The sequence below is a fragment of the Alexandromys fortis genome, unplaced genomic scaffold (assembly GCF_014885135.2).
Source record: "Alexandromys fortis isolate MF-2015 unplaced genomic scaffold, M_Fortis_MF-2015_v1.1 scaffold_38, whole genome shotgun sequence".
NCBI lineage: Eukaryota > Metazoa > Chordata > Mammalia > Rodentia > Cricetidae > Alexandromys > Alexandromys fortis.
In genome coordinates, this window is record NW_026067916.1 from 49,319 (window position 1) to 59,604 (window position 10,286).

At 38.8% G+C, this 10,286-nt stretch overlaps 1 protein-coding gene across 6 annotated transcripts in view; it reads right to left on the reverse strand.

Moving 5' to 3' along the window:
- Window positions 1-10,286, reverse strand: part of Abcb1 (ATP binding cassette subfamily B member 1) — a 142,995-nt gene that overhangs the window by 29,221 nt on the left and 103,488 nt on the right. For all 6 annotated transcript variants that reach the window (XR_007591265.1, XM_050139859.1, XM_050139858.1 and 3 more), the window contains 8 exons: window positions 6,131-6,302; window positions 4,517-4,630; window positions 4,268-4,378; window positions 3,931-4,056; window positions 3,638-3,841; window positions 3,191-3,361; window positions 2,052-2,213; window positions 267-443 (listed from right to left, as the gene is read on the reverse strand). Coding sequence is in view for 5 of the 6 variants with exons in the window: in XM_050139859.1 (XP_049995816.1) it covers window positions 267-443; window positions 2,052-2,213; window positions 3,191-3,361; window positions 3,638-3,841; window positions 3,931-4,056; window positions 4,268-4,378; window positions 4,517-4,630; window positions 6,131-6,302 (1,237 nt within the window). In the remaining variant the exon portion in view is untranslated. The remainder of the gene's footprint in view (window positions 1-266; window positions 444-2,051; window positions 2,214-3,190; window positions 3,362-3,637; window positions 3,842-3,930; window positions 4,057-4,267; window positions 4,379-4,516; window positions 4,631-6,130; window positions 6,303-10,286) is intronic.

Here is a 10,286-nt window from a genome sequence, read left to right on the forward strand (position 1 = left end):
GGATAACCATAATAGAAACAGTAATACTTAAACACCTCTCATAGTCTCTTCACAATCTATTTCTAAATATCTTGGTATTAAATTTTAATCTTACACCTAAACTAACTATAAAACATCACCATTTCAGGTTTTTAGAACACTGTGGAGAACAGATCAAAAAGATTATAAAAAAAATGTTGTTTTTCCCACTCCTTCAGTTTAAGCTCAGTCAACTAGGAGGGCTCAAGAGGAGGATTTGTAACATAATATTGCATCTTGGTCCATACCGGGGTCTCTTTGATACTAAGTTTCCTGTCTTGGTCGTGCTGCCCACGAACACTTCTGCGAGTTGATCTTCTTCTTATCAGACTGGATCCCGAATCTTTTGAAGACATGTCTAAATTATCAGTTTCATTTTTAGATTCATAAATGTCATTTCCTAGTTCAATTTCATTTCCTGCTGTCTAAAATAAATAAGAGATATGAATATGGAAATTAACCATTGAAAATAAATATCAAAAAATACTGAATTATTTAAATCAAAGGAAGAGGTAAAATTAGACTACTAGTCCTTCATGTATGATATGTTAGGAGAAAAAAAACCTAACATTAGTGATTTTTTGTGAATATGCTGAATTAAAAATGGCAAGCCTTCTGCGTATTTTCTCTGGTCATCTCTTCTCTGGGAATATATGGCTCAATCAACTTCGCGTTTAAACCAGTGTGTGAATAGAAACTCAAAAGAGATCGAAATGTTTTAGACTACTAATGAAACGTTACTTTTTAAATTTATCATTTTTTTGTACTAAGCCTTCAGAATTTGGTGTACATTTTCACCGTTCAATGTTTACAAAAACACGTGGCTAGTAACTATTAAGGTTAAATAGCTATCACACGTGGCTAATAAAGTGCATAGGTCAACTTAAATTTTTTTTCCCACTTTTCCTTAATTATGCTTCTTTGGTTCCTCTCTTTTGCAAAAGAGAAAAATTAAAGTAGTTCTGGATACTGTTATTTAAAATAGTAAGGCAGCAGCAGTCCATTCAGAAAGGAAACTGCAACATTCCAAGGGTCCTCAAGGCTAGACAGAACGAGGCAGTTCATGGAGATCTAAGTATAACCGGGCCCTAAGAGAAGCTTCCCTTTAAAGCCAGAGGAGAGCTTCATTGTGAATCTTGGACAGGTCCAAAACAGGGAGAAAGGCTGGAGTTTTCAGACCCTTTAGAAGTGGCAAGGACTTTTCTATCACATGACTTAGTTCAGCACAGTGGATGGGATAAGGTGCGTGGAGGAACCATGCACCTTAACTTGAGAATCATCAAGTTACAGTACAGTGCTTCTTTGTTTTTATTTGTTTACACGGTTTGTAATGGAAGGCCCTTTATCAAAAGAGACAAGCCACAAGATGAAAATGAAGGCAATGGAAAAATTCAACTTCTCACGGCCCATACAATTATCGCATCCTTAAAAAATAATTTTCAAAAGTATTGTATAAGGTATGTTGCAGGTTTGCATTACATTAACCAAGATTGTGCCAATTAATAATTCTGAATAAATTTATTTAGACGTGAGGCTTTAAAAATAATTTTTAATATAAATATATTTATCACCTACATATGTTTATTCTTGCACTTTGGGGTTCCGAAACAAGACTAGAGTATAGCTTACAGACTTATATTGCCATTGAAGTCTTTGCTGCCATAATTATTTTAGGTTTTATGTGTAAAAGAGTCATTGACAAAAAAAAAATTAAAAAAGAGTCCTTGATTTGTTCAGGGCTGGGGAAATGTCTGCAAAGTGTCTTGAGTTTGTTTATTAGAAAGGGATGCCTTGAAGATCTAGAAGTACAGCACTTCCTAACACTGTCCTCGAGAGAGCGAGGGGGTAATGTGGCCTGGGTTAAGCTGTGGGATCAGACCTATGGTACAGGCCCGTGTTCTAACAAATCCCAAAGTACTCTTCTCCTGTGTCCCAAAATTATACAATAAAGTAACACTTATCTACAGATTGAAAATATTGACACCAGTGTATGAACAAAATAAATTAGGGCGTTTTCCCGAGTTCCACTGTACCTGTGTCATGACAAGTTTGAAGTAAATACCCTTCTCTTTCATGAGCTCATCGTGATTTCCTTGCTCCACAATGACACCACCATCAAAGCCAGCAATGACATCAGCGTTGCGAACTGTAGACAAGCGGTGAGCTATCACAATGGTGGTCCGGCCTTCCCGAGCCTGGAGACACGGAAACCTGGCTTTCGAGTCATGAATAATTACAACAGAAAAGCAGTGCCTTTAATTCCAGCACTGGGGAGGCAGAGGCAGACAGATCTCGGAGTCTGAGGACAGTCTAGGTTCAGGGCAAGTTCCAGGACAGCAGGGGCTACACAGAGAAACCGTGTCTCGAAAAACCAGTCTGGACATTGTCACTGACATTGTATGGACCAGTAGGTCTCCAGCCCCATCACGCAGTGCACCCTCTCCCGGAGAAAGGGGCTTTGCAATTCCATAGTCTTCAAGTGGCATTAAGCGACTTCTATTTGTATCTTTCTTTTGGTTGACACCGAAAAACCAGATTAATAGGGCTATTTCTCTTTTCAGTTCCATAGTCTTCAAATGACATTAACTGATTGCTACTCGTATTTTCCTTTGGTTAACAAAACTGTAAATTCTCAAAACCAGATTAGTAGGGTTATTTCTCTAAATTTTCATGATCAAAACAAAGACTAATTTTTACTTGAGTCTCCATTTTCCATTTTTAATTAAATGATATTGACATGCCTTTTGATGAAAATTTATTTATTGTAATTAAGAGAGAGAGAGAGAGGAAGTGGGGCTGGAGAGATGGCAGTAGTTAAGAGTGCTTCTTACTCTTGCAGAGGTTCAGACCCAGCACTGCCATTTGGTGACTCATAACTGCCACTGACTCTATGTTCAGAAGATCTAACATCCTCTTCTCATGTGTTCACACACATGAAGACACAAACAGTGACATAGACATATAAATTAGAAAATAAGTCTTTTTTAAAAAAAAGATATAGAAGAAGCAGAAATTGAACAACAACAAAAAGATTTAGGAAGTCTGGTGCTTTTCCTTAGTAACAGGTATAGAAGCTATCAAAAGTATCTGTTTTAAGGCAAGATTAAGAAGAATGAACAATGGAATACTATTATTCTTATAATGCAGACCTTTCTAAGTATAGCTCACAGACCTTATCCAAAGCAGCCTGAACCACAGCTTCACTTTCTGTGTCCAAGGCTGACGTCGCCTCATCCAACAAAAGGATCTTGGGGTTGCGGACCAGGGCACGAGCAATGGCGATTCTCTGTTTCTGTCCCCCACTCAGCTGTGCCCCTCTCTCACCAACCAGGGTGTCAAATTTCTACAATTAAAACAATAAAACAAACAAAATAACAGGAAATGTAGTAATACAATAAACTACCTCAGTTCACGTTTCAAATTAGGGCGTAATCATCAATGGAGCCTCGCCAGCAACACAGTCCAGTTCTTGGCAACATGTATCTATCGCTAGTCGATAGGGTGAGAGATGGAAAATCCACAGTAAACTGGACTTCCCCTCTAAGGAAGTTCATCCAACTAACAGGAGTTTCCTGAGTTCACATGAGCCTCGGGGTGACAGAGGGCAGGCACAACTCACGTGGGGCAGTTTCATGATGAAGTCATAGGCGTTGGCTTCCTTGACTGCTCTCTCGATCTCATCCATGGTGACGTTCTCTCGGCCATAGCGAATGTTTTCAGCGATCGTGGTGGCAAACAACACAGGTTCCTGACTCACCACGCCGATGATTTCCCGCAGGTACCTCACATTGATGGTCCTGATGTCATGGCCGTCGATACTGACCTGAAACGGAATGTGTGGTCGTCACAGTTTAGAACCACGGAGTCAGAACGATGGGCAAGGGTAGCGCTGCTGGCTGCGCGACCACTCACCACGCCCTCTGTGGGGTCGTAGAGCCTCTGCAGCAGCTGGACAGTGGTGCTCTTCCCACAGCCGCTGTTGCCGACCAGGGCCACGGTCTGTCCGCTCTGCACCTTCAGGTTGAGGCCCTTCAAGATCTGCCAAGACAGGAGAGAAGCTGATGTTAGGGCAATTCCCAGGCAGAGATGTATTGGCTGGAGGAGCGGAAGGACCTCCCGCAACATGCATGTAGATTCTATCTGCTGGCATTTCAATTCGGTAGCATGCAGACTTTACAGATACGCTTTTCTCTACAACCAGTTAGAAACTATTAAGAACTTTTCACACAACAGAAAACTGTCACCATACCTGAACTTCTTTTCGAGACGGATAACTGAAGTGGATATTTCTGAATTCCAAATTTCCTTTAATGTTGTCTGGTTTGTGCCCGTTCGCTGAGAAGCTGTCAATACTGGGTTTCTATAGAGACGGAATTTGGCGGAGATCACTGAGCGACAGTAATGGCTACGTAAAGAACTTTTTGATTAGCTAAGATAAAGGGATAATCTCAACTGAATACTCCTTTATTAGCAGGCTAAGCTGGGTGGTCACACTCACGTTGTCAATTATCTTGAAGACTTCATAGGCGGCTCCTCTTGCGTTGGCGAAGGCCTCGATATTCGGAGACGCCTGGCCAATGCTGAACGCCCCAATTAATACCGAAAAGAAGACCTGAACATGGGAAGAAAAACCATCCTGTAACTTTGTTTGCCACAGTCCTCTCCTATTTCCTCTCTCCTCCAGTACAGCTAATTCTATTTCTAAATGTCAAGGCAATCTAAGAATACCAGGTGTTAAGAAAAATCTTAAATCTTCATCACTGTAAATTTCAAATATATCACCACCAAAATGTAAAGTGAAGAAACTGAGATTATTTAGCTTCATGTGATCACTTCACATTGTATACATGTCAAAACCTCACACTATATTCCCGAAAGATAATACATATTTTCAACTGAAAAGTATAAACATTGACAATGTGAGAAAGTTTTTTAAACTTTCCATAATTTCAGTTAGCCTACAATGCAGAATTAATCTCACCTTTTCAGTGAGGCAGCAACATACAAGCTCTGAGTATTACAATAAAACATTTTTCTATTTTTTCAATGACTAACAATTTTTATTTAGGTCATAAGGGCTGTGAAATGGAGAGCAAGTGAAGAGACCAAGGTGCACACCCTAAGTTAGTATTACCAGTTACACATCTGCAGGACATTCGGAAAGTTCAGTCTTCTATTTCATGGACAAAAACATAAAAGACTATTTGTTCTCTCCACAGTTGTTATCAGATGACACCGGCTGTGACAAGACTTTGTAGGTTACAAAGCACCGGCCAAGGGCTGATTCTTTATGGGGTCTCATCTCCCAAGTTTTGGAGTTACTTTAATAAAAATATTTGTCTGTAAGGGCTTAGCATTATTTACCTCTGTAAGAAGTTGACGGGAACTAACATCATCCATTTATTTCTAGATCATTCAGGAATTATTTTGCTCAATAATTTGGACGGAAGAGGCTTTTGCTAAGTGAGTCTGTATTCGTTTCTCTTTATAGTACTAACAAGCAGGTCACATGAATCCTGCCACACATTTGGCAGAAGGCGTAACAGAGGGTTGAAGAGCGTTAATGATTGCTCAAACCTTACAGTTAGTAGGTAGTGTAGTTGGAATTTGAACCTATTGGGTCTGATATCAAATCCTGCAGTCTCTGTTCTAAACGCTGTTTGTGAAACAGCTTTAGACTCCATGAATATGAGATTGAAAGTACTCCAAGAGATTTTGAGTATAAATCAACCTATACTTTTCTATGTGTGAATAGTGAATTAGAAAATAAAGGTAGAAAACTTTAGTAGCAAGTTTGATACAAAGAAAAAAATGTCATTAAATGAAAATTCAAGCTTCAGAAGTTGGTAATGTTGATATTTAGGGGTTGCAGTTCCAAACCCTACATTGCTATGTAAGAGATCTGGAACTTCAGATGAAAATGGCACTAAGGTTAATATTTAGGCCATAGTAGAAATTGTACAACAGATCTACAGGCAAATTTGATGCATTTCCTTTCAACTCTTTAACCTAATAATGCATATCTCTAGCATTTAACACTTATTCAAAGTATGCTTTTTTCAATACCACTCAGTTGCATTAGAACTTCTTTTTTGATTCATGTGTAACTTACAGTGAGCACTTGTCCAATAGAGTATTCTTTCGAGATGACCAAGGAAGTCCCATACCAGAATGCCAGAGCATATGATGCGTAGATAAGCAGAAAAGCTGCGCCTATGGAAATGTTGGCTGTGATAGCTTTCTTTATCCCAAGCTTTTTAGCGTCTTCTAAATTGTTATTGTACCTGGCAGAAAGAAGGGAAGTAATTATGTAGACTTATAAACCTTATGGAAATGTGTTAGTGTAACATGATTGCTATTGGTCAGTTGGAATGTGCCCAACCCTATAGGACACATGTATTTTCTCCACTACTGGCATTATGATATGTTATTCCTATTTTATCCTCTTCTTGTAGAAAGTGATATTGGGGTGTGTAGAGAGTATTTTTCTTGTGGAAGTCTTGTAAAAGTTCCTTCCTTCCTCCCTCCCTCCTTCCTTCCTTCCTTCCTTCCTTCCTTCCTTCCTTCCTTCCTTCCTTCCTTCTGTCTTTCTTTCCTTGGTTTTTAGAGACAGAGTTTCTCAGTGTAGCCTTTGGCTGTCCTGGAACTCACTCTGTAGACCAGACTGTCCTGGAACTCACAGAGATTCACCTGCCTCTGCCTCCAGAGTACTGGGATTAAAGGTGTGCACCACCACTGCCCAGTCTAAAAGTTCTTTTTATGTGAGCCTTAGAAACAGTGAAACCAGTAAAGCGATGTTTAGGTAGCTTCTAGAATGTATATTATTTTATACATAAGAGAGAAGACGCAAAAAACAATTATTTTTCATTCAAAATATATTTTTAAAAAATTAATTAATAAAAGATATTTAATGTTAAAAAATCCTAAACACAAGAAGATCATTTAAGACTCTACAATTTAGGGAAGCTTTTGGACAGATTGCTTCCTAAATTGTCTCCTTCTGGAATTACTGGAATGATCGATCACAGGATAACACATGTAAGGGCATATTGAAAGCTATGAAGTGCTCTATAATATTTTTACATTTAAATTACCTATAGAAATTTTCTTTCTCCCATAGCTGTTTTAAAACCATTGACCTATTAATTTGTTCTTTTTACTAGCATACTTTGCACATATTGCTTATGCATCCTTCCTATGAATGTCCCCTGTTGTGTAAGGAAACCTAGGATGGTAGGCTATAACATGTATCAAAGACAGAAAAAAAAAGCCTGTCAATAGCTTTGTAACCTGTTTATGGTGCAAACCTTAGAGAATACCTTAAGACAGAGGTTCTCAACCTTCCTCATGCTGCGATTTAGGGAACACATACAGATAGAAGAGGGAATAAACAAGCAATACTGTGTTTACATGGGTCTTTTTAAAGATTAGCTTGTAAATGAACGTGTCATAAGGCATAAAAACCATCCATTCATTAGAGGCTCTAGCAGGGAAATGATAATTAAAAATGAATGTGTAATTAACAAAACAGTGCCTAGAAAACATTCTCAATTATCATGAAGAAAGGTGTTAATTATGCAAGGAGCTATTTATATAATTGTGCAAGCAGCACTTTTGGTTAAGCAAACAAATCAGTACCAATGGAAAAAACATTTATAAGACACAAGTGAGGAAAAAACACGCATACAAACTTTGGGTATTCTGGGAGCATTCTTGGTCAAGGTCTTATTCACAGGCTCAGGCTGACCTGGAACTCGGGGTCTTCTTGTCTCAACTCCCCAAGTGCTAGGGTGATGGGCACAGGCCACCATACCCAGATAGAAAGCACTTTTTGAGAACAACACTGTCCTATTGAATTAAAGGCCTTCACAATTAGTTAAACTTTTATTACAAAAGAGATAAACTCCTTGTCACCAGTTATTTTGAAGAGAAAGGCAGCTAAAGACTGATGTTGAAAGCATATGAAGGAGAACTAGAAGGAAAATCTAACGATATATATGTTTGGTTTCATAATAATCGGTGGCCAGCAGCATGGCTGTTGCCTCCACACTTGCCAACCTGAGTTTGATTCATGCAACCCCACAGTGGAAGGAGAGAAGCAACGGCTGCAAGTTGTCCTGTAACTCTGGTGTGCACCCGTGCGTATGTACAAGCACATACCAGCTCACTCTGACATGCGCATCCCACAGGGAACGAATTGAAACGTAAAATGTAAAAAGTTTACAAAATCTTGTCAGTTCTAATTCTAAGTTCAATTCCAACTCCCAGATCTTCCCATCACCGTCTTGTCCCTACCTCTAGGTCAGTCAGGTTAACATAATCCCATTGCTGTCCGTGATCCCACCCTTTGAATGTTCTCATCTACTCACCAGGACTCGTTCAGACAGAGGAACAGATGTATAAACTCCTCAGATTCACACCTTAGGACAAGCCCATACCCTTGGAAGAAAATACCATCTCTTCTCTATAGCTCCCACCCCAATCGCCCTCTGCTGACATAAGCTTCAGGCTCACATGCATTGTAATATATCTCAAACTACACCAACGTTTTTGCCACCTCGGAGACTTTGGCAGACTATGCTTCCTGCCCATTCAACCCCTATCCCTGCTTTTGAAGACCTTTCGCACCTTAGGTCTTAACCTAGATAAAATCTCCTTCAAGAGGGATTCTCTGGCCACCATAGCTAAAATTTCCAACCTTAGAATAGTTGTTTGATCTTCTGGAATTTTAAAAACTATAATTAACACTCCTGTGAAGTGTACCTCTTCGACTCTCATTACACTTTGTGTCTAAATCACACACCCTCCAACTGCTCTACTAAACAGTTGTTCCTTTGTAGTTGTCTGTGCCCCCTTTCTCCTCTCACATGAATTTATACTTATGGGCTACATCTGACAGAATGTCATCCCTCGTTAAAGAAAACTTCCCATTTTACTTACCAATCATATTTTAAAGTAAAATAGAAAATCTTGCCCTAAACCAAGCAGATCATTGATATTGTCTTCTTTGAACTATGACCCTTAGCTAATACAAATTATCTTTGCAGAAGTGAAATACAGCATGCAAGGAAGGGTTCTCCTAACACATATGTACAGTGTAAAAGATGACTCTAGAGTGACTTCATATAAGAACAAGGTACAGCACTGTCTGAATTGGAAAGACGGGCCACATGCCCTAATCTTGCTGAACAACTTCCCTTGCTTCTTAGATATAGTCACTATTATGATTTACAAAACTTCCACATTTTCCTTTATAGCTTTATCACACAATATCTAACCTCCAAAACAATACAATTTAGTTTTTCTATTTTTAATTCACATATTCATAACATTAAAATAACACACCAAGAAATTATCATGATGTGGTAGTATCAAGTTTCAAAGATACTGTGCTGCTGCTAGTATATCAATGGATCTGATGAATATTGTTAATTTCAGTAAATTAGCATACTTTCAGAGATCTAGTAAATAGGAAAAGTTCTCAGAATATTAGGAAGCAGTTAATAAAAAGATTTTTAATTTTTGCACATTTTTGGATATTATTGGTCATAGTTCAACTATGCAGGAGCCTGAGCAAGAAAGACAACAGCTAAAAATGTTCTTACAGGGTCTAGAGAGACGACTCAGTAATCAAGTGTGCTTGCTATTCCTGCAGAGGAGCCAGGTTTGGTTTTTAGCACCTAAGTAAGGCAGCTCACAAACAGCTGTAACTCCAGTTCTGGGCACCCGAAGCCTTCTGCGGCCTCCATAGGCACTGGTGCACACACAAAAGTGGGGGCACACATATACACATAAATTTAAAAATGAATCTTAATTAGTTTTTGAAAATTGTCCCTACAGATCTTATGTAAAACAGTCATTTACCCTTTTTGTTTTTTCATGACAGGGTTTCTCTGTAGCTTTGGAGTCTGTCCTGAGACTAGCTTTGTAGACCAGGCTGGCCTGGAACTCACAAAGATTCATCTGCCTGCCTCTGCCTCCTGAGTGCTGGGATTAAAGATGTGTGTCACAATTGCCCAGCAACACTCATTTACTCTTAAGAGAATCCAGAATTAGTATAATGGGACAAATAATGATTATCAGAGACATAAAGCACATTTCAGCCTTAGGAAATTATTTCATGGCAATAACCATCTAGAAAATGTTAGAATATTCTTTGAATAGCAGCTATAAGAAGAATACAAGTACAATGGTGAGTTTTCTAGAATTTTACTGATGTCATTATATATATTATACACACACACACACACACACACACACACATATAT